The sequence below is a fragment of the Penicillium brevicompactum genome (assembly GCF_028827555.1).
Source record: "Penicillium brevicompactum strain IBT 35665 chromosome Unknown utg000004l_segment0_segment0, whole genome shotgun sequence".
Taxonomy (NCBI): domain Eukaryota; kingdom Fungi; phylum Ascomycota; class Eurotiomycetes; order Eurotiales; family Aspergillaceae; genus Penicillium; species Penicillium brevicompactum.
In genome coordinates this window covers 807119-830742 of record NW_026623207.1, presented here as the reverse complement: position 1 = coordinate 830742, position 23624 = coordinate 807119, and the positions used below count along the sequence as shown (strand labels likewise).

Genomic DNA, 23624 nt, shown 5'->3' with positions numbered 1-23624 from the left:
TTTTGGGCTACATGCATGAAGCCTATGTATGGAGCTGCCACTACTTTCAATGTATTCTGGCGACATCCAGATCCGACGACATCTAAGCATCACAAGGCTCTCTGGTTGGCGGCGATGGGGTCAATCGTGCTTTTGCTTTACTCACTAGGCACGACAATCCTTGTGTTTATAAGACCATGTCTGTGGGTCCAATTAACGACGGTACGTATATTGGCCTCATCGGAAACCCAGTCACTTACCCGCTGCATAGCTCCAAGTCGCCATTATTAGCTTGAGGAAGGTTGTGACTTCGACTGGCGTTTTCTGAATTTTATTATTTCTGTATTCCAAGGGCAGGGTCGATCAATAGCGGGCACAGGAGTCGATATTTGTGAAAGAACTATTCCATATGGTACGATTTTTTGTTTTTTTGTTGAAAGTGGTTCGTTTTTGCCCTCTGTTGAGAGGTCGCCTCAACCGGCTGTTTGTGGGAAAAAGCTATCCGGACAGATCTCAGTTGGACTTCCGCTCAATAGTAGTGATCGGTAACGAGATCGCAGATCGAGACACAGAAGAAGCGGCCAAAGAATCATCACGATAGGTATATCCGAGTTGACAAAAAAAAGAGGATCGAGTAGGAGGTGAAGGTGGTGATCGGCCGACGCAAGCAGACAGTTAATTAAGCACCGGCAAAGAAACATTAAAATACCGGTCAGAGCTGCGCAAAACAATAATATCAATTTGAATACATATACGAACCGGAATAATTGTCTCGGGTTCTGTGCTGTTGTAGCTGTAGGCTCGCACAATTATGGGAGAATTAGTGGCCAAGGCTGATCTAGCCGCCTTAAGCGTGCAAGGAGGTGCAAGGGAATGACCATTAAGGACAGTGCGATGTAAAACAGAAATCGAAGCCCAGTATATGCAGTGCCATTTCTACTGTTCTCTCTGATGCGAACAGGTGGACGAGCGACGGTTCACCTCTGACGAGAAGAGGCGCAGAGGAAGTGAGATTATTGTAAGTACCCTTTGCTGCCCGATGAAATTGGACTCTGTCCCTAGGTGGGGCAACCCCTCGGGTCACCTGGCAATCCTCAATCTTCAACCCCTCTGCCCGCCTTCAGCGCAGATTGTCTTGCATTTTTGCACCGAGTTGCCAGCGCCATCGCACAACATAGTCGGCTGAGGAATTGCGTACGCCGCTTTGCGTTCGACTAAAGCCTCAGACCATCTTGCCTTCCTCGTACACCGGGCTTGTAAGTATAATTCCTTCCGTCCTCACAACAAGCAATGCTAATTTGCTAAAATGCGAAGTAACAAGCGCAGGCTTCATCTTTCGGTTCCGGATCGATATCGACTGTGAGCATGGTGATGCCGAACGAGGTCTGCCATCCCCACCCGGACTCCTTCGGCTGTATATTCTAATCAAAACAAGGCCTCTTTGGGAACCGATGCAATAGAAGGAGAGATCTACAACATACGTGGAGCCATACTATTCCGACCAACACCTTACGATAGGGAAATTACCGGGAAGGGAGATTCAATCATGGTTTATGATCCGAACGCGGACATGGACTCTCCGCCGTCCTGGGAGAACGAGGATCCATCGAAGGAAGAAACAGGTCCAGTACCAGCGGGTTTCGAGATTCGCGTGATTGGAGCAGTCGTTGTCTTCAAACGCGTATAGCCTTCAGCTCATGGATTAGCTGGAGACCATCTTTATGGCCCACTAAAAGGTTGATGGATATATCTTGACTTCGGTTCTTTGGTACGAGCGCGGCCAAACAATCGGATGTTTCTGTCCCCCCCAACTGTGCGCTCCCACTGCCATTGATGACTGCTCTGAAGTGCATTGAAGAGCCTATCTCCTAACATTGGAAGATTGGAGATAGGCGAAGAAGAGCATCGGTAGTCGATTTCTGTTTCTTGTTATTAAGATGCCTTGTATGAATATCGAGATAGTCATGGTATCTCACGTCTGTTTTGCTGTATCGCTGTTGAATTATTTTTGTGGCTATGATGTATTTCACGCGATTCAGTAGCCAAGGTTCCTTCTGGCCCACCCTCATCGGTTGCTTCGAATCCAGTCGAATCCATCGGCGTCTCTTCTATACGTCTTCGCTTGAGGGATGACTGTTGTTCACCGCTGGGGTTGGAAACTTTCTCGATGAACGTTTGAAATGGTCCAGAGGCCTTTAGAGGTCCCTCCTTTGCGAGAGATAATATAGTTTCGAATATTCGTGGCGGAATTTGTTCGATTCGTTCGTGATGGAGGTCTCCGATGAGAAAGTGAAAGGTCTTGTCGGTCATACCCCCCGAAGCTTTCCAGGCAGATGGCTGAAGCGCCATCGCCCACATGAGAATAACATGAGCATGCTGAGATCTAAGTGTCGCACATCTCGTTTCAGTCTGCTTATTTCTTGTTCTCACTTGCTTGGATTCGAAAGTAAACGTCGTTGGCCCCATAAAGATAAGAACTAGATTCCTTTTCAGAGTCGTCATCGTCGATGGAGTAAAGGATGTATCGTTCTTGGCAGACCGGACACGACTTGCAAGTCGAATATCCTCTTCATCGGGGTACCCGATGGCCAACAATCCCTGTATTCCAGCATCAAAATTCGCTAATGTCGCCTTGAATCGTGTGTATAAACCTCGGAACTCAGTTAATTGGTCCGTAGATGGGCGAATACGTTTTTGACAGAGCTTCAAGCTGACTGATTCCATTTTGTTTACCAGTGAATCAAACTGCGACAGAACCACAACGGCAGACATGATGAGATAGGCAGAAGACGCAACTCAGGAAAGAACAAACAGCAAAAACGGGAGGGTAATGGTATTTTAAAGGCGGATCGGTCTTTAGCCTATCCCAAGTTGGCTTAGTTGACTACGTGACTGGAGAATCACATTCGGATGAAAGTCACGAAAATGCGAGAGCTTTATTGGCGGATCGAAGCAGGTCCCAGCCAATTGGCATGGTTATTGGCTGGCAAACTATAGCGCAGCCTCGAGCTAAACTGATGCGTGGCTGCTGAATTTACCGTTTATTTCCAGCTGACGCTATTTACTTGGCGATATATCCAGATTTGATATAACTTTTTATGTGGTGTAACACCGAACCCCGCATTTTGAAGTATAACAACACTCACGTTTTTGAGGTTCGATAAAAAGTAGCGGCTTTGAATTTATGAGTGGCTGGCTGCTCCGTTCTATGGCCAATGGCAGCCAGTATGTAGCCGCCAGTCACCTTTCCGACGACTGAGTCCGTGCTTACATGCATATTTGTCATTGCGAAACCGCGTGCTGCAGGCCACGTCAGCAGAAAACTAAGTACGGAAGCTCTCAAGCCAAGAATAGGTGGTTGCGGCTCAAATATTTTTCAGCTGGAGTGGATCTTTGCTATAGTGATGGACTATTAGCCGCCGTAATCCTGGACTTATTCCCGTTCTTTGTCTTGAGCACGCCCAGGATGACAGGGTTCCCCGCTTACTCGATATTTGGCCCGACCCAGCTCAAGTTATATTGATGACAAGCATCAACCGGCTGTTTTCTCATATAAATACAGACGTACGATTGCGTACTTTTGACCGGTATCGACCACAAGGCCCCTGTCGCTACCCACTGTCTCCTCATATGGTGTACACAGCGGTGCTGTTCACCACTGGTCTAATCGTTAGCAAACAGTCTTCGGTGGTACCAAAATCAAGGTCCCCTGTTGCGCGTCTCGCCGTGGCAACCTGTACACGGAAGTTTCACCTGCATTGCATATGCATGCCAAGCAAGGTCAACAACGCAGTGTAGCGCGCGGTGTATTCTACAACGGCTTTTAGCTGAGGACTCTATGGAAGGCTATTTATGGCAATTACCTCATGAAGTATGTAATGTTGACTGTACTGGCGCGCGCCTGACCATTCAATGATGGTGCTCAGGCGCAGAACGAAACTATATATTAGATGCTCTCTCCAGCAGAACTGCATGTCACCAACAACCGCAAACTTACAACGATATCACTGCACCACATTGTGTTCTCGTACCGCAATTGATCATGTCTTTGGCAAATCTCAAAGTCAATGGACTTTATATCATCCTTTTTATTCGGAATCATCCGCCAGTTCCAAATGATTTCCACTGGGGCCTCTACTTTCATCGTCATCCCGACACTGGCGGCACAAAATACCACATCACGCAGCAAGGTAGTGGCTGGCTGCCCGGCCATGGACCTACTGCGGGTGTCTTTAAATCCTTTCTTCTTGTCGGGCTTTTCAGAATTGCTGATGTCCCTATGGGATATGAAGGTCACTTGGATCAGACTATGAGGACATACGACAATCAATTAAATGTTCCAGGCGTCACTTGCCGTGTCTGGGTCCTTTGGGTTCTGGCTCTTCTGCAAAAGACCATCAATGGACAGGTGATACTGAAATGTAACAATTTGGGAGCACTAGAGACCGAGGTCAAGAATTGGGGAAACGCAAATGCTATGACTGCCGCAAACAATGTCCAGCCGCGGCCATTGGCAGCTTCCTCTCTGTGCGGATTATGAGAGACCTTTCCAATGACCAAGGTGTGTTGAGCGCCCGAATTTCATCAAATTGCGAATCGCTAAATGCAGCAGCAGACGTGCGGGCATGTTTCTCGGTAATCTCAAGTGGCACGGGATTACAGGAAATGCCACAAGTTCTATGGTGGTAGCTATCCTATGGCTTTAGATTACAATATTATACGTCTACTGTCTCCAACAATATACTGGTGATTTCGCGTATGCGGTTCGAAATATGGTCGGTGAACGTTGATTGAAACAGAAAGCATGAATACAAAAGAGGCCAATAAGACATCACTGGTCTACCAATAGTAAGAAGCGCCGGTCAGAGAAGTCAAGGCCTTCTCACAATCCATCTCTGCCAAATATGAGTCTCCACCGAGTTTGATCACAAAGCTGTACCACCAAAAATCCTCCTGCGTGAACCTCAAAGCAGTAGTGAAGTCCCAATATTCAGGGTACCAGCCTGCCGATTCCCAATCCAAAAATCCGGTGATCTTGCCCCCTTGTACCAGAATGTTATGGTGCTTTAAATCTCCGTGGGTAAAAACAACGCGATGAGGCAAGCTTCCCATCACTTTGACGCGATTGAGTGCATCTTTGTATTCCGTGTCTGATGAGAAACCACCCGACCAAGCAGGCCGTATGAGGTACTCATTGAAATCTGCCTCTGACTCAAATGGACCAGCAAAATGACCGGGAAGGCGGACACTCCTTATCGAGGTACCTCGAAGAGAGCAAATTCTTTGCCCACCCCAGGGACTTGACCACCCTCGTATGATTTTTAGGTAGCCTTTAAGCTCTTCTAGAATTGAATTTTTATCCTCGTCACTGAGGGATTCAAAAACTTGGCCTAATTCTTCACCGGGCACGCGAGTCATGAGAATCGAGACCGGTGCATGGGGTGTGTCAGTATGCTCGCCATAGCAGATCACCCTTGGGACTGGAAGACCTGCTCTTCGTGCAACTTGCATAGACAACACTTCCTCGATTCGAGTACCATCGGACCATTTCAAGATCAATCCAAATGGAAGCTGAGCAATCTGATTATCATAGGATATTCCGACCCAGTCGCAATAAGATCGAGAAAAGCGTCTCAGATATCTGTGGAAAAACCCCCAAAATTTACGCAGCCGTGGGTGCGTTGGCCGAGGAGTCGATGGTATTCGATCGCTAGAGACCGGCCGGACGTTGTCTGGCCACGTAAAATCGGGCATGACACAGCGAGGTATTAACCAATGTTTCATTGTGAGCATAGATGAGTATCTGAAGTGATCAAATCAGTCCGAAGAGTTAAAGGGAATATTAAGGTTGAAAGGGGAAACTGGCAACAGCGCGTCAAGGCTACTCTTTATAATGCCGGCATGAAATGCGGGCGGTGTATCAACGATCACATGGTAAGGTGCCGCCAAGACACTCAGCGAACTTGCTATGAATTGAGACTTAAATCACTGAAGCGAGTGCCGCTGTCGCTGCCCAATTCGGAATTACGTGCTCTAGTCACCACATGAGATTCAGAGCTAGCGGTAGTTACTTGGGTTATGCGGGTCTATCAGGAAAAAAGACAACTAATCTTCAAATGATCGAAATCATCACAATAAGTCGCGAGACCGCACACCAAAAGAAACCGAAGATTAGCTGCAACAGTCATCACAGCTTTCATGTTTTATAACCCTGTAGTCATCGAAGCAGGTCTTCATTCGCTGGGTGATTATTTGGTCATGGATGGTTTTCACAGCCGAAGACCATATGTATCTCATCACGAAGCAGAGCTACTTTCGCCAGTAGTCGATATCATCGTGTGGAGGCACATCCACCAGAAAAGACCCGATGTGACTCATGAGAAAAGTCAGGCGCCACTGCGCTCCTGGGAGCTGCGTGTAGATTTGCGACATCAGAGTCTGTGTGATGTAACCTCAGATGAAGGTATACATAGCTAGGGATGCTGGATTGGGAGTACTGATGGTTTAGAGTCGTGTACTCGACACCATGTCGGCTTCATTGAGAGGCGAATCTATACTGGGAAAATAAGAAACCTGCGAGATCCATCCGCCAGAACCCTATCGATATCTTCATGTCGTCTGCATTTTCTCAGCAACAGGACAAAAATTATTGCGGGATCAGAGTTATTCTCGGGTCCATCTCAAGGCTGAGGGCTTGAGTATGCTAATCGGCCGTCACTGCTGGCTCTAGACCACAGGCTCGGACAAGAGCGTGTGACTATCGGTGAGGTATTATTGCCATTGGATGATTGTGACAAGGCGCAGCACCTGCAGTCAACAGGCAACCAAGTCGCGACAGAACAAGGTAGAGATCAACCAGGGGGGAACAAAGAAGCGGGTCAGAGGATGCATCACCAATGCGGGCGCAGACGTGGTAAACCACCAAATCGCCGACACAATGAAGATCAGGTGAACAGATAAAGAGCAATTTGGGTATTTGTAGAACGAATAGATTGAATAGGTAGTGTGAGCATCTGTAGAAGAATAATCGATACCGTAGTATGGGGCAAAATAACTTCGGTCCCAGGAGTGAAAGTGGAGGAAAGACAAGGGATCAGCCGCAGTTTGTGACCAAAAGTGACAGGGGTGGATGGGGCAGTCGGCGAGTCCGATTGGGCGTGCAAAATCCCAGGTGCTTAACAATGAGTGCAAGATAGAGAGGTAGAAGAATGGAAAAGTGAGAGAAGGGGAAGACGAGCGGCGGAGACGGGTGTTTTATGTCGGAGGGCATTGAAGGGAGGTTACGTGACGGCGTATTGGGGCGCTAAACCCGAAATGGCAAAACTAACCGGATACAGTAATTCACAGGTCCCCATATTACATGGGTGTGTTTCCCCTGGTCAATGACTTTGACATTGTGAATACCGGGAGCACGGGGTGACCTGCTTGGAGGTACAAAGAAAGTAGGCTCTGTGGCCTTCCTATAGGCGAGGCTCTCAACAACGGGTCGATGATTGGCTTCCAGGGAGATGACTAAACGTAGTGTCAACCTCATTTTGCTGCGATTTGCAGGACTTGAAACATGCTGCAGGGAATTACTTGCCGGCATATTTTGTATTTTCGATGGCTACCTTGGATGCTCTCTCGCCGGGATCATCTGAAAGATAAGTTGCGGGCGCAACACGTAATAGGGCTGATTTTGCCGCAAATCTTTGAGGATAATCATGGTCCTTTTGTGTTCCGCTATTGACATCCCTCCTTTGGGTATTTGGAGCATTAGAATTGATGCAGTGCCCCGATCTTGATTTTAAAAAATCACACTATAGGACTAGTGATACCGTCTAGACCATCATACTCTAAATATTATCCTAAATAGATGTATTTGTTGAGATATAGAGTTGTAATTTTCTCACATTTACTATGTGTTTTGGGGTGACCCGTTTGACCGTGTGACCCGTTTGTCTGTGGATTACGTTATTGGAAGTACATTAACTAGTTATAGGGTGAGGCTACTCGCACGACACTTTGGCTGCTCGCACGACATACTAACCGCTTTCGGAAAATGTAGTTATATAGTTAATCAACTTGTCTTGATAGTAAAGGTGGCCTCGAACCAACGAATTTTTTGGGCAGAAAAAGAGTTGGGGTTGGGAGGACCAATTCTACTTTTAATCATCCGTCTGCTGATTATTTGCGGCGGGTGTCGTCTCGCCCTCGTGTGTGACGCCATCTTCAGATCGTGCCATATTACCTTTTCCAGCCCTTTCCAAGTCCTTTTCTGTGACTAATTTGGGGTCGGATAACTAGTAGTTAAGAGCCTTTGGAGAGTCAGCGTTCTTTTCTACCAGGCCAAAAGATTCTGCAACCTACTAGCTTGTGTGATAAGAAACACAAAATCCCGAACCATCCGATGACAGGAGAAACACTTGGCCCGTCTGCCGAAGTCGTATACCCAAACAAACGTCTGCGAGCCAAGTCTAATGGTAATCTTACCGCGAGGAAAAAGGACGATAGACGAGAGCGCTTTCTTTAAGTCGTAACATCTTTGACGAAAAGTACTGGCTGCTCGTGCATCGCCTGCGCGATAATGTAAGAGCTTTCTTGTCTTTCATTTATCATGGAAGCAACTCTGGAATTATTCTCTACAGTACTTTCTGTTCATAGGGTAAAGATCGGTCGGACAGGTTGGTTAGACAGGTTATCTGTTATGGAGAGAATGCGAAGAAATTTTTCTGGAAGACGTGAAATTGTCGCGAGGCTCAGAATCAGTTAGAAAGCGTGTCGGTCCCCTAGATTAAGATTTAAAGTATCTTTTCGAATCCCACCCATCAGGAGCAAAGTAACTTAGAGACCTCTGACAGGCAACTTTAGCAAGAGAAAATGTCCCCCTCTCTTTATGAAAGCTTCACACTTGTGGCAAATACACTGACAGTTCCAATCCTCCACTGAACGGCATCGTAATGGTTCTGAATCCGTTCTCAGGATTGCGCATGTAATTAAGAAAGTCCTTGTATAAGAACTTGGCCAGTCCCACATTGTCCGTAACGACAATGGCGCCATGCTTCAGCCTTGGCTGAACAAGCTTGAGGGTTGGAAGTGCGAGGGGTGTCCAGACTACGTATTTTGTCAGCCAGGAACTATGGCAAACTGTTGCATACTTGAAAGATAAAGCGATTAGAAAATAACCTACTGTCAAGCAACAGGAAGTCGACCTGCTCTGGCATCCCTCTGTCGACTTTCAATGTCTCCAGCACGTCACCTTCGCGTAGTTCGATCCACTGTTCCACTTCACTTCCAGCTTCCTTCCAATGCTCCCTTGCTTTAGTCGCCTTAGATCTTTCCTTTTCTGTAGCTATCACCTTTCCAGTAACTGCGGTATGGCAACCCTCCACTCTCTGTTGCTGTATATTCTGGCCCACAGCTAAGGCAAGATATATCGTTGAGACCCCAAAACTCGTTCCTGCCTCGATCACGTAACGTGCTCCCGTGCTTCTCAGTAGCAGGTAGATCAAATGGCATTTGTCGGCATCCAAGGCAACAAATTTGTCACGCATGTGCGTATCGGCAATGGCGGACCAGATTTCCCCGAAAAGAAGGAAGCGAATCAGCCTAGACAGGTAGAAGAATCTCTGGGATAAAGACCTCTCCTCCGCTTCCGACAAGGCGTGTAGTTTCCGAAGAAGTTTGTGCACGTTCGGGTTGGCTATAACAGGCATTGGTGTATTAAATTCCATTGAGCTAAACGGTGATATTGGCGATTACTATTGCGATAATCACCACGGCAAAAGCTGTTTAACGGCATTATATATAGGAGTGCATAGGCGACCCTTGGGAAGCAGACGTGCGGTCCATCTGCCGTTAACTTTCGCATCGCGGAAGTTTGCTACCGAGGCGGGGTAATGAACCTTGCTCGCTCGGGAAATAGCAGCTTCCGCCACCGACGTGATACGATTTGATCAATTCAAATGAAACCCAGGGAGCTTTCCCTCCACACAGCTTCCCGACGCACTGGAATTTATTAACAGTACACATTTCCTTGTGTATAGAACAGTAAGCATTAAAACAAAGACCTAAAAGAAAGGATAAGTTAAGGAACAAGGGTTGTTCCCATTTTTGTCATCGTGCCGTACAACGCCGCAAACATGCTCCTCTGGTCATATCGCTACCCTGAAGTCCCTTGTGGACGCTGATGAGTCAGATTTAGCAGCATGATCCAAGCATGTGACACGCACAATTGACGCAGTCTACGCAAAAACGCGGGTGCTTGGGTCGCGGGGTGGCGGGATGAAGGTCGCGGGATGGTCCAGTCCGGTTCTGACCGGTTTGATACCGATGTAAATCAGTAAACCAATAGGTCGCGGGGTCGCTGAAAAAGGTCGCTGTCAGGTTGAATTAGATTATTTTGAAATTTTTCATGTTTTTATGAGAAATTCAAAGTTACTCGATTAAAACTAGGCTTCCCATCCCGCGACCTCCACACAGCGACCTCTTACAGCTAATAATCTAGTAAGCATAAGGAAAAATTGCGATATTATAGTGAGCTCCCAGTCTGTTCCGGATTATACTGGAGTCGTAGACCCTATAGTTGGTAACAGGCTGTAATAGGGGGTTATGAAATTGAACTGGTAAGAAATGGAATTTAATTAGAAAGTAATTAGAAGGTACTAAGGATTAGATCCCTCCGTCTATTATTGGTCAAACTCAATTTCTTTTTGGAATCTATGTCCATCAGATTATAATCTAGATTTCGATTATCAAGACTGATATACATATCTCAGTAATAAATGCTAAGTAAAAGTGGCCTCTTAGATCTTTCCTCAAATAGAAATCTTAAAATAATTTAGAATCTACTAGTGATATTCAAAATAAGATAGAGTATTTTGGTCTCTCCTTTGGTTTACCTAAATAATTCCTTATCTATTCAATTAGAACCAAATCAGTAGAGATTGCTTAGTTTGCCTATGCCGGAAGAATCCATATACTGATATAACCGGAAACTTCCAGTCCTAATCCAGCTGCCTTAGGCCCCTGATAACTAGCAAACTTACTTATGTTATCACGTTATCAGATCATATTTACTATCTTTATTAGCGAATACCTCTAGGATTGAGAATAAATAGGATATCTAGTAAATCGCAGACTTATAAGTTATATCGTACACATTGAATTACTTCAAGACCAACTGAAACTACTAAGTGATACCTAATGGTTCCAAGCTAACTAATATAAACCAAATACAGCCTAGTCTTCTGAGTACCTATTTTAGCATTTGTAGTCTAAATAACTTACTTCCAAACTAACTAGATCGATTCAATTTAATTCATAACCCCTTATTACAGCCTGTTACCAACTATAGGGTCTACGACTCTAGTATAATCCGGAACAGACTGGGAGCTCACTATAATATCGCAATTTTTCCTTATGCTTACTAGATTATTAGCTGTAAGAGGTCGCTGTGTGGAGGTCGCGGGATGGGAAGCCTAGTTTTAATCGAGTAACTTTGAATTTCTCATAAAAACATGAAAAATTTCAAAATAATCTAATTCAACCTGACAGCGACCTTTTTCAGCGACCCCGCGACCTATTTGGTTTACTGATTTACATCGGTATCAAACCGGTCAGAACCGGACTGGACCATCCCGCGACCTTCATCCCGCCACCCCGCGACCCCTGGACTCCAAAAACGCCTCTCCACAGACCGGCTCACCGTAATATCACGTAACTATGTAGCTAAATATATCTTATTCGTAGACTTGTCTGGGTCTTGCTAATATGCCATGACAGAATGCGCTAAACTGGCGAAAAATCCCGCAGCGCCGGTACATCCGCCTCTGAACCCACATGCCAATATTCAAGTGATAAACAAGTCATGAGTCGCCTTCGATCATGCTTAAGTACCTTCACATGAGTACAGTAAGCTGAATTTTTCAGAGTAAAATCGGGGCGGGATGCCAAAAATAGCAAAAAACTGCTATTCAATTGAGGTTGACAGAAGAGATGAATGCGAGCTGGTCGAATTTAGAACTTCGGATTAATGTGCCCGTTAAGTTGAACAACCGACCTCTGTAGGGGTGTTTATATAGATCATAGAACTGTGATATCATTGAGAGCATACTGTAGCCAGTGGACTTTGGACTGCCCCAATAGTGCATCAGCTATCCCGACTGACTACCATAGAGATTCTGCCGGCAAATCGAGCTGCGCCTAAAAGAGCCAAGTACTGTGTGTCATATCACAGTACTTGGCTTGTAGGCAGACTGACTAGGTTGAAATAATTCTTGCTAAAGACCTGGGCGGGTGCGAGGATAATAGGAAAGCACATGACTTTGTGCATTGAGTGGGCAAGGTGTTGGGCCAACTCTTTTTAATCACCCTAACTCTCTACGAAAGTGTGACAAGAGCCTATTCTTCGGGATACTGTAAGAGTGCATTCTGCAGCGAATACTGAGACTGGAGAGAAGAGGGAAGGAAGAAGTGCTGGAGGTGCAGTGCCTGCCCTCATAACCTTTGGTCTCCGCCAATCAGATCGCTCGAACTAGCTGGTCTATCTACACACAGTTTCCCAGTGTCAGAGAAAGGATGTTGTTTAAAACTACTTCACCGTTTTCACCATTGTTTGCATCATCCGTTTTAAGCCCTGATCTATAGACTTAGCGCAAGTGGATACCACCATCCACGAAAACACGAATACCGACAAGCCAGCTTGGAATAGGAGATCTTCCACAGCATCATCCGATCGTCAGATCCGTCAGGTCTACCCTCGCCAGTGAAATGGCATCTCAGCCCGGAACCTTATCAAAAGTCTATCAAAATCGCTAGAGAATCTTGAAAATCGGGTTTGTCATCCCGCACGCCACGCACAATTCCCGCAAGCCGATTAGGCTTTTGGACCCACATAGTTGACTTGGTGGCCACTGTATGGAGGATGGAATACTTGGGCTCCGCGTGAATATCGCGTTAGCGGCCCTACGTAATGTTCCTGTCCATTCAAATTTTTTGCGGCTGAGACTAGAAAGGGGTCAACACTTTGCCTCTTGGACCAACGGAATTATGGACGCCATAAATCTAACTTATATGGCGCCACCTCCTTCTCTCTGACTTTTGCCATTCATGTTCGCAATAATCATATCCCTAATCTTCTGGGGCTTGAACACTTCAAATTCATCTACTTTTGCGCCGTTTTTTCTGAGCATGAGTGACTTCCCATCTCAGTCGAGGCTTACCACGATTCTCGTGGACAACCTCCATTGTCCATCTTGTGTTGTAACCGTGCAAGAACTCCTTTCTACTCTCAGGCCTGCTCCCTTTTCTGTTGCAACCTCCATCGTCCTTCATGAGATCAAGGTCGTGCATCCCATCACACTCAGTGCCTCCCGCATCGCGCGCCCCCTCACACATGCCGGCTTTGAGCTAGACAACATCGTGCAGTCGGACTCCCATAATGGCGACATAGAAGCCCAAAACTACTCCTCTGGGTCGACCTTCAAGCGCGCCAGTGAAAAAAAGATGTCCATTGCCAGTCAGAAAAGCACATTCGTCAATGCGAGGCCTGCTTGACACAGCTGGCAGCTCTTCCCACGAAGACGGCGGAGAGAGAGCTGCCGTCCGTGACTAGCTCGACGACGGGCACGCTACCCAGTGGCGACACGTTGACCTCTGTCATGGACGATCGCACTACAGGAATCAAGTATCGTATCTCCCTTGCGATAAGTGGCATGTCGTGCAGTTCCTGCGTGGGAAAAATCACAGGCGTCTTACAAGGCCGACCGTGGATCCTGTCGATGGATGTGAACCTCTTGACTAGTAGTGCAGTCCTGGTCCTCTCCGACCGCGCGCACGTGGACGAGATACTTGAGACCATTCGAGGATCTTGGTTCGAAGTAGAGATGGTGGACACTGAGGAGATTCGACCCCAAAGACCCGCTCCTCGATCTGCACCGGCGGCAGACGACGCCTGGCGCGCATCCTATATCATCAAGGGCATGAGTTGCAGCTCTTGCGTTGGAAAAGTCACGGACACGCTGAACCAATATGAATGGATCACCAAGGTCGATGTTAACCTTGTGTCGGGCTGCGCCACAGTCGAGTACATTGGCAAAGATCATCTGGAGGAGACTGCCAGGATCATCGGCGAGTTGGGTTATACCGCCACCCTGAGTGATATCGCGAGCCAGGTCTCACTTAACTCGCCGATCTCGGTGCGCGTGATCCAGATTCAAGTGGACGGCATGCATTGTGATAAATGCCCCCAGCGAATTGTCGATGCCTTGGCAAGTACATATGGCGACAAGGTCGAGCTATTAGGGCTACCCACCTCCCAACAGCCCCGATTCAAGATACGATATGTCCCCGAAATACCAAAGCGCACCATCCGCGACATCCTACGCACCATCGCTAATGTGGACAAGGCCTTCACGGTGTCAATTTATCATCCGCCCACGTTGGAGGAACGTTCACAGGCCATGCATCGTCGACACCAGTGGTCCATTGCTAGACGTTTGGTTCTCGCTGCGTTGACCGCAATTCCGACCTTCACCATTGGTATCGTCTACATGTCGTTGGTGTCTAATAATAACCCGGGCAAGAAATACCTGAACGAGCCTATATAGGCTGGACAGGCAACACCATGGAATGGGCTCTTTTCATCATGGCTACCCCAGTTTACTTCTACTCCGCCGGGCTGTTCCATCGAAAGACGATGCATGAGCTCGTAGCCCTCTGGCGACCTGGAAGTAAAACGCCGATTCTCCGCCGATTCTACGCTTCGGAAGTATGGATATGCTCATGTCTTTGGGTACATCGATCGCCTACTTCGCTTCGATCGCCGTTCTCGCTATCAATGCCACCCAACCTGCCGACTCGGCAATGCACTATACCGAAACTTTCTTTGACTCGGTCGTCTTCCTGACTATGTTCTTGATGATAGGCCGCTTGCTCGAAGCCTACAGCAAGGCAAAGGCCGGTGATGCCGTTGGCTTACTCGGCAAGTTACGGCCCACGGAAGCGGTTCTGATCACGCCGTCCCATAAAGACCAAGCAGAGACCACATCCACCGTTCCAATTGACCAGCTGGAGTTCGGCGACCTGGTTCGAGTTGCCAACGGTGCCTCCCCGCCATACGATGGAACGATCATTACTGGAGTATCCCGCTTCGACGAATCAAGTTTGACTGGCGAATCCCTGCCCGTGGAGAAGTCGGTCGGTGATGAAGTCTTCTCTGGAACCATTAATCAAGCCGATCCCGTCACGATAAAGATCATTCGTCTTTCCGGTGACTCGATGCTGGACCAAGTCATCAGTGCCGTGCGAGAGGGCCAGATTCGAAGAGCACCGATTGAGCGGACTGCTGACCTTCTCACAAGCTATTTTGTTCCCGTCGTGACTTTGATCGCCGTCGCGGATTGGTTGATCTGGTTAGGCCTCGGGCTTTCAGGCCGCCTGCCAGAAGCTTGGCAAGATGGCCCTGGAGGATGGGAGTTTTGGTCGTTGCAGTTTGCCATCTCTGTCTTTGTCGTTGCCTGTCCCTGTGGAATTGGACTTGCTGCCCCGACAGCTCTGTTTGTTGGTGGTGGGTTGGCCGCCCGGCACGGTATCCTTGTCAAGGGAGGTGGTGAAGCTTTCCAGGAAGCAAGCCAGCTTGATTGCGTTGTCTTCGACAAAACCGGCACGATCACTGAGGGCGGAGAGCCGTTGATCACCAATCATGTAGTCGCCTATGAGGAAAGCAATCTTGTCGACGTCTGGGGCGCAGTTTTGGAACTTGAACAAGGCAGCAGTCATCCAATCGCCAAAGCTATGGTAACTTTCGCCGCTACTCAGCAGCATTCAGTTCTAAAAACCGTCTCTGCGCATGAAATACCAGGCAAGGGTCTCAAGGGTCTCTTCACACGTCCCAGTCAAGATGCCACCACCAGTCTCGAGGTGATCGTTGGCAATGAGGCGCTGATGTTGGATCACAACATCGTCATCTCGTCGGCTAACTTGGAAACGCTCATGGCATGGAAACACGAGGCCAAATCGGTCGTGTTGGTTGGCACCCGCGCCCAAGCTGCCGACGACTCCGTCCTATGGCAGTTGTCAATCATACTGGCTGTCGCCGACCCGGTCCGGCCAGAGGCTAAGGGTGTCCTGCTGGCTCTTCGCGATAGGGGTGTCGATGTTTGGATGCTCTCTGGAGACAATCCCACAACTGCCAACGCGGTTGGCAAAATAGTTGGAATCCCTCCCGACAATATCATAGCAGGCATTCTCCCAGAGGAAAAGGCAGAGAAAGTGCGATATTTGCAACGCGTCTTGCAAAAGCCCACCCGTTGTAGTTGGTTCGGCAACCAGGCAGTCCCCAGTACGAAACGGGCGATCGTGGCCATGGTCGGTGATGGTATCAACGATTCTCCCGCGCTTACAGCTGCAGACGTTGGCATCGCTATTGGATCGGGCTCGGACATTGCCATCTCCGCGGCTGAATTCGTGCTTGTCTCCTCCGGTCTGACGTCGCTCCTAACCCTGATCGACCTCAGTCGTGTAGTTTTCCGTCGGGTCAAGTTCAATTTTGTCTGGGCATTGATCTATAACTGCATTGCCGTGCCCGTCGCAGCTGGTGTCTTCTATCCCATTGTGAGCAACGGCAAACATGTCCGTTTGGACCCAGTGTGGGCGAGCCTTGCTATGGCATTGAGTAGTGTCAGTGTCATCTGTAGCAGTCTGCTCATGAGAGCCCGGTTGCCTTTGGTCGGCTTCAGGGGCAAGACATGGAGCAAACAGTAATACAAGTTTGGAACGGTGTTTTGTCAGATTGTGCTGGCCAAGTGGTCATTTCGTGTTATATAGGACATCTTGATAGTCGGAGAGTCTAATACATTGCATTGCACTCAAGGCTCAAGATCCCAAGAAGCGTATTTACAGTCATGTTGTGGATACGATGTGTATCCGATAGTCACTCGCCTCCACATAATCTTCGTGTTGTCCCTTTTTTCCCATGTTAGAAAGGGAGGCCTCAAGGAATAAGCGAGCCGGTCTGAATAGTTAGGCTCTTCAATGAACGAACTCCGGACATCTGAGAATATTATTATCCTTAATAACTCCACACCTATTTGCTGTAGCCACTTTTAAATTGGTCCCCAGGATATCACGTCGGTCAAGAAAGGAAGTCCGAATAGATGCCAATTCATAAAGCCTAGACTAGGTTCTTTTTCCTCTTGAGCGTTAAGCTAAAACATGAACTGAAGGGCAGTTGTGCATTGAGAAAGACCGTCCCTAGTGGACCCACCCTGTCCCTTTAACGCTTCCTCAAACATGGAATACATGGTTTGGGCAATAATGTATGCAGTATAAGTCTGTTACTCCGCAAGTGCAATTAAGTGGCTGTGGTCCAGCTCTGTGACAAATTCGGGCACTAATCACGTAGATCTAATAGCGTATGCCAACGCAGTGGGCTCCGTTATTAGCTAAGGGTGTCCCAGTGGGCCTATGTCCGAAGTAGCTGAAATTTAACGATTGTGTCGTATACTGCACACGCAAGCTGCAGGCAGGACAGAGCGAGGGCGTCTAAGCCCGGGGTTAAGGCTGCAACCGAATCAACTGAACACGTCACACAATCCCCTAACGCCAAGATACGGGTCTTGGCAAATTAAGGCGGCTTTCAGGCTCCCAGTCACTAGCCCTCGTCATGCGAATGCGCTTAGATTTACATGTGTTATAAAAATGTATCGGATAAACATTCACTTAGTCCGTTACATCTATTGCAAGGTGCTTGCTTACTCAAGTCAACCGTTCCTAAAGCGCGCTATCCGACACACAGTGTGACATGATAACCGTATTCCCGTGGCTTCCTGCCCACCCACAACGTCCGAGGTTCCTCTAGAGAGACCATTTTCCTCCACGTTGATTTATGCGCGATTAGTGCGTGAAATTACGTCATAGAAATCTATAGTTAGTTACCTTGCGACAGCTAAATAGTACTATTGTCACTAGCTGCAGGCTGAGCATAAGATTTCTATGATAGTGTAAGCAGCCAATCCGGTTTCAAGAGTTTCAGATGGTTGCAGGCGGCAACGAGAGTTTGCACTGCCACATATGACTGTTTTGAGTGATAGGACAAACCTAAACCGCCTAGTCTTACCCAAAGCGGGCTAGTCTATTTCGCCTCCTAATCCTCATCAATGAATGAGTGGGCGAGGTACAGCACCAAGGGCCCTTGAAGTCGCAAAAGCCCACGCCCTGGAACAGTGGCTCGCAAGGGCCATCGACGCGACCGGAACACATCTTAAATACTCAGCCTTCGCTTCCCCAACACCAGGACTCACTTGCAGCTATTTTGAAAATGGTGTCCTTCGCGTTCCATCTTTATGCACTGCTTACTTTCCTTGCCGTAAATGGCGCTTTCGCCCGTTTGCGGACCTTCAATTTCACTGTGCACAGTGCTGTGCGTAGTCCAGGTTTGTGTGCCCACTGTCCGATGGTTACCAGGAACCAGATGGCTGATATATCTTGCCAGACGGATTTTCTCGTACGGTCTATCTTATCAATGGTCTACAGCCAGGACCGATAATCGACGTTGACGAGGGAGACGATGTGGAAGTGTTCGTCAAGAATGACTTACCCGTTAACACTACGATCCACTGGCATGGTATGTTAAATATGGGAGAGACACTCTACCCAGTCTGTTCTTAACTCGTTTCGTGAAGGGATACTGCAACGTGGAACACCGGACATGGATGGTGTCCCAGGGGTTACTCAGGTGAGTATTGATTGCTATAAGGTCCCTCAACTCCCGCAAGGGGCTATTCATTAGGCGATATTCACTCATTCCACCTTGTTAGTATCCGATACCGCCCGGGGGGAATTTCACCTACCGCTTTTCCTTGAAGAATGAGTACGGATTCTACTGGTATCATTCTCACTTTCGCGCGTACTACGACGATGCCATACGCGGACCCTTTTTGATCCGGCCAGCACCGTCCCGCCGTCGGTCTTTCGAGGAACTTCCGGATTATAAATCTGATCGTGATCAGATGTTACAGGCTGAAAAGGACGCTGTCCCTATACTCTTGAATGACTGGACCCATGAAGTTTCCGACACGATATTTGCGCGCTATCTTCAAACGGGTGCCTTCCCTGGCTGTGTTGATAGCATTCTCGCGAATGGACTTGGTCGGGTGGAATGTCTGCCAAAGTACATCCTCGACGCTGGCCCTGGTTTAGGGATAAGTTCGGACCCGACTACAGTTCAGGAGTCTTCTGCAACAACAACGCCGACAACCACGTCTGCGGAAATGGAAATGTCCGGAATGGTCAAACGGATGGACGGCAGCATGAGCGACTCTAGCGGTAGCCAGATGGCAGTCTCTACAATGAAGCCGTCAGTATCCATGGCAGACCAGACAGGAATGGCCAGCTCAGGAGGTATGGGCCAGGAAATGCGACTGAGTGCTCGGGGCTGTACGCCGCCTATGCTGTTTCTACCGGGGTACAATACTAGCTCATTGGCGCCAGACACATGCGAGAATACTACATCACCCCAGCTGCTTATCTCAGCGAATGCTTCGCAGGGGTGGCTTGCCCTCAATCTGGTCAACTCTGGAGGAGTCAGTGCTCTCAGGGTATCCCTCGACCGGCACTCGATGTATATTTATGCTGCCGATGGCCTTTATGTTAAACCGCAGGAGGTGAAAGTGAGTCTTTCACCCAGTACCATGGAACCTGCTCTCGCTCTAACCTTCCCAGGTTTTGGAAATTGCCCTGGGTCAGCGATACTCCGTAATGATTAAGCTCGATCAGCAACCTGGTAATTACTACCTCAGGTTCGCAACTTATCCCAATGGTGATATGCAGCAGGTCCTGGAAGGTCAGGCTGTAGTTTCCTACGTTGTGAGTAACTATCGTTTCGCCCGTTCGGTACCCTGCTGACGTCACATACAGGTAGCTGGAATGGATATGCCTTCGTCAGACCTTTCAATCGACCCGGCGTTCATTTGGATGCGGACAAATGGCTCAGCCAAAAATGGGGCCCGTGAACTGGCTGAGACGCGACTATCGCCTTTTGAAGGTAATCGGCCGCCGTCCTCTAAAGCTGCGGATCTCACGCAGCAATTTACAATCAATCAGACTGGTATTGTGACCTGGGTTGTCAACAAGGACCCGTATGCTGAGGCCGAGATTCCAATTATATATGGAAATGCTTCAGATCGCTGGAACGCAAGCACTACTCTACACATGCCTTCGAACTCGTCTATTGATATTGTAATGAATATCGCTAATGACTCAATGGATACTGTGCGTGATAACATCCCGTGAGCAGTGAGTGATTAACGTTTGACTAACCCTGCGGCAGATGGGCCATCCAATGCACCTTCACGGCCACAAGTTTTGGGTGCTGGGTTCCGGCAGTGGTTCGTTTCCTTATCAGACCATAGCGGAAGCACCATCGTCCATTATCAATCTTGATGATCCACCATATAGGGACACAGCAAATGTGCCGCCATCAGGATGGCTAGCAATTCGGTGAGCCTTCTATGTAGAATGCTCCTGCTGCGACGTGACTAATTTAGAAATAGCTACGTGACCGATAATCCCGGGGCATGGATACTTCACTGCCATATCCAGTGGCATATTGTGGTTCGTTTCATCTTCTTTTTGTATTCGAACAAATTATGCTAATTATGCTAACTATGCTTGCAGAGCGGGATGGCGCTGGTCCTAGTCGAAGGCGAAGACCGGCTCCAGGCGTTGGTCGGATCATTACACAACTCAACGATCAGCTCGTCGACTACGTCTGGCGGCAGTTTACCCATTGCCGTTGGCAATGCGGTGCCATTATTCACCACTGTTATCTCGTTTATTGTTTTGTTTTTCTTCGTGTAATAGTCGCAACGGCGGATGAAGTTTGGGTCTAACCCATAATTCTCCGACATGATAGATTGATTAGCATGTACAAGACGGCGCAGCTGGGCACCAACCAGGAACAGGATCGAGCTGTATTAGATTTACATACTACTACATTAAAACTCTTGGTAAAAGGGGTAGAAGAAAATTAATTATTCTATGGTGAGTGCAGGAGTCGACCAAATCCCAACGAATTAGTCTAATAGAACGCGGTCAAATACTAATGTCATCAGACATCAGACTTGGGATTCTCAGTTGGTGCTTAGAGGCCCGATACCAGCCGCATCGGCACAACTTTTGAAATCACCTTGGCAGAAAAGTCGGTATTTGAAACTTTTGCGGTGTCATTGTGGGTCTTTAAAATTCATCTTTATCGGCGGCACCGGCCACTGAGGATCCAAAGCCAAGAAATTGAGTCCTGGGCTTCAATTAGCTGCCCAAAATTTGACTTTTTCCATATGATTATCCAATACAGTATGCTGTTAAGGTAGCGTCCTTTATTGGTGGCTTATTGAGACAGGCTTAGCGCTGTGGCGGAAGACCGTAGGTAGGTCAATGAGCCAGACCAGTACGGAATGCGCGCACGGGCCCATGTAATTTTACGCACTAATCGCGCATAGATGAATGTGAATCCGAACGCGTCTGGCTCTCGGTGATTGGAAAATGACGGCATATTGAGTTTAACTTCTGTTTATCAGCAAAGCCAAAGCTGACCGAGACCGCTATGACTTCGACCTTACGCACTAATCGCGCACCAGTGACCAAACTGTCGGATCATTGGTTAGCTAAACATCGCCGCCAGTCAATGGCCCATGCGTCCACAGAAAGTTCTACAGTAAATGGCAAGTGGCGAAAGGCACTTACTGTAGAAGAAAGTATATATTAATTCAAGATTACTTCACAACCTGTCCTTGTTCCTGTGTCGCTGAATTGCTTTTATCTTGACTCATATCCATACTCGAATCAGCTAAGATCGTATAGGATGGATCATCGTGTTACACAGTGCCTTTCCATAGAAGTCGCCAACAATCTTCAGGAGGGCGACATCGCCATCAAAAACACCGTCACAAAATGGTATATGAAAGCTACTTACCGTTCAGGCACCAAAATCGAACTAACATTTTCGGGAAAAGTGGTCGAGCATACGAAAATCGCGAGAATCTTAAGCTTCTGTCACCCGAAGACGTGGACAAAACAGTGATCCCACGTGGCCAGAAAGGAACAATATCTTTTTGCGGCAGCGCAACCTACCGAGTAGGAGTGGAGGGCAGCGTGGATTTATACCTCAAATGATGACCATCGAATAGCAACATTGCATTGGAATGGTCCCTGGACTCGGATCGGAAATCGGTTCAACGTGACAAACGTCGATAGTGAAGAGTATCTGTTGAACGTGTCCCATGTTCACGAGAGTGGTATTCTGGGAAACATCTCGGTTACTGTCACAGATTGCTCGATGAGACTGCAAAACTAGGTAGAATTGGGGTTTGGGAATTCAATAACTGTGATTCTTCCCAATTACGCCCTGCTAATGAGGAATGATTAGGTTTTCTATCCCAGTGGTAGTGTAGTTGGCTGTACGCTACCTCGCAGGGCAACTGAAAGTAGCCTAGCTTGGGTAGGACGGTCCTGGCGGTAGCCACTCGGACTACTGAGCAAATGCAGTTCTTGGGGCCGCCTATGTACAATAAAACTAGGGCCACTAGTGGGGGATCTCTCACAGCCTAACCGGCGCGGTACGGATAAACTTGAATTAAAGTGCTCTTCCCAACGGGAGTATGTTTCCGAAAGGATACTGTGGTACATTTAATTTTTGAGTAGTAATGGAGATAAATATACTGTATTTGTGTCTCAAATGTCTAAATTACATTATATTTTACGGTTAAGTGACGAAATAATACTCGGGTAACTGGATACTCAAGGGCAAGTTCTCCCAAGGGATTTCTACCGCAAGGGTGCAAGTGTATTGTGCTACTGGGGATAGACCGTAACAGTATTTAAACTACGGTAGTATTAAAACTACAGTTGTAAAACCCCAGTGGTTTAAAAACCAACATATCCATTTTTAGACATGCGGTCCCCAAGAAGTATGGACACGTGAGATATGAATAGTACAAGGGTAATGTATTAAAACCAGAGAAAATCCAATTTTGGCCACGCGGTCTCAGGAGTACTGTATGAACTCCCTACTCTAGTTTTTATTACTAATGGAATCACGTGTATCACGAAACCATGAGGATTGGTAGTTAGTTACTGAAACTAGAGTAGTAATAAACCAGAGAGAATCCACTTTTGGCCAGTCATTTTTTTTCGGCTGCCAGTCAGAGTTCTATTTTTAACCAGCAGCGAGGACGTTGCATGACTAATGATCCCCCCATTTGGTTGAGATACTAACAGGGTTGATTGTCCACTTAAATGTTATCTTATGTAACACGTTAGAGCCATCTGTCTAGATGTTCGGATCAACTATATCTCCGTCAGTTTGTCAGGGCAGAGGATCAGGCCAATGCAATGCTTTGGTGGACAACTTTCACCACGAATGTTCATCTTTAGACGGTCGAGGAGACTGGTTAACTTGGGGAGCGACGCCTCGAAATAGAACATACGCTGTTGCATAGCAGATAGGTGTACTGGAATGGCTGTTCTTTTCTAGTGAGTTCAATTTTGAACGTGAAGAATCCGAAAATTGTCCATTTTTAAATCCCTTCATTGAAATCGACTTTTTGTCAAAGACGTTACGACTTAAAGAGAACGCTCTCGTCTATTTCTCGCGGTAAGATTATCAT

At 47.5% G+C, this 23624-nt stretch overlaps 8 protein-coding genes across 8 annotated transcripts; 5 read left to right on the top strand and 3 right to left on the bottom strand.

The window, feature by feature from the left end:
• Nucleotides 1-176: 176 nt before the first annotated feature.
• Nucleotides 177-1497, top strand: N7506_005782 (uncharacterized protein; the record flags this gene model as incomplete). The annotated part of the gene is made up of 4 exons (XM_056955075.1): nt 177-201; nt 1200-1235; nt 1294-1362; nt 1415-1497. 4 exons carry the CDS (start codon nt 177-179, stop codon nt 1495-1497), a joined length of 213 nt encoding a protein of 70 aa, XP_056812052.1.
• Nucleotides 1498-1941: 444 nt separating this feature from the next.
• Nucleotides 1942-2751, bottom strand: N7506_005781 (uncharacterized protein; the record flags this gene model as incomplete). The annotated part of the gene is made up of 1 exon (XM_056955074.1): nt 1942-2751. One exon carries the CDS (start codon nt 2749-2751, stop codon nt 1942-1944), a length of 810 nt encoding a protein of 269 aa, XP_056812051.1.
• Nucleotides 2752-4021: 1270 nt separating this feature from the next.
• N7506_005780 (uncharacterized protein) lies at nt 4022-4519 on the top strand (the record flags this gene model as incomplete). The annotated part of the gene is made up of 1 exon (XM_056955073.1): nt 4022-4519. One exon carries the CDS (start codon nt 4022-4024, stop codon nt 4517-4519), a length of 498 nt encoding a protein of 165 aa, XP_056812050.1.
• A 299-nt stretch (nt 4520-4818) lies between these two features.
• N7506_005779 (uncharacterized protein) lies at nt 4819-5397 on the bottom strand (the record flags this gene model as incomplete). The annotated part of the gene is made up of 1 exon (XM_056955072.1): nt 4819-5397. The coding sequence occupies one exon, from the start codon at nt 5395-5397 to the stop codon at nt 4819-4821; it is 579 nt and encodes a 192-aa protein (XP_056812049.1).
• A 3466-nt stretch (nt 5398-8863) lies between these two features.
• N7506_005778 (O-methyltransferase) lies at nt 8864-9674 on the bottom strand (the record flags this gene model as incomplete). Its single annotated transcript, XM_056955071.1, has 2 exons — nt 8864-9072; nt 9149-9674. 2 exons carry the CDS (start codon nt 9672-9674, stop codon nt 8864-8866), a joined length of 735 nt encoding a protein of 244 aa, XP_056812048.1.
• A 3394-nt stretch (nt 9675-13068) lies between these two features.
• Nucleotides 13069-14567, top strand: N7506_005777 (heavy-metal-associated domain-containing protein; the record flags this gene model as incomplete). The annotated part of the gene is made up of 2 exons (XM_056955070.1): nt 13069-13477; nt 13528-14567. 2 exons carry the CDS (start codon nt 13069-13071, stop codon nt 14565-14567), a joined length of 1449 nt encoding a protein of 482 aa, XP_056812047.1.
• Nucleotides 14568-14730: 163 nt separating this feature from the next.
• Nucleotides 14731-16722, top strand: N7506_005776 (uncharacterized protein; the record flags this gene model as incomplete). Its single annotated transcript, XM_056955069.1, has 1 exon — nt 14731-16722. One exon carries the CDS (start codon nt 14731-14733, stop codon nt 16720-16722), a length of 1992 nt encoding a protein of 663 aa, XP_056812046.1.
• Nucleotides 16723-18277: 1555 nt separating this feature from the next.
• On the top strand, nt 18278-20817 carry N7506_005775 (uncharacterized protein; the record flags this gene model as incomplete). Its single annotated transcript, XM_056955068.1, has 9 exons — nt 18278-18392; nt 18452-18583; nt 18642-18694; nt 18777-19628; nt 19681-19824; nt 19876-20229; nt 20288-20457; nt 20511-20571; nt 20635-20817. 9 exons carry the CDS (start codon nt 18278-18280, stop codon nt 20815-20817), a joined length of 2064 nt encoding a protein of 687 aa, XP_056812045.1.
• Between the last annotated feature and the right edge of the window lie 2807 nt (nt 20818-23624).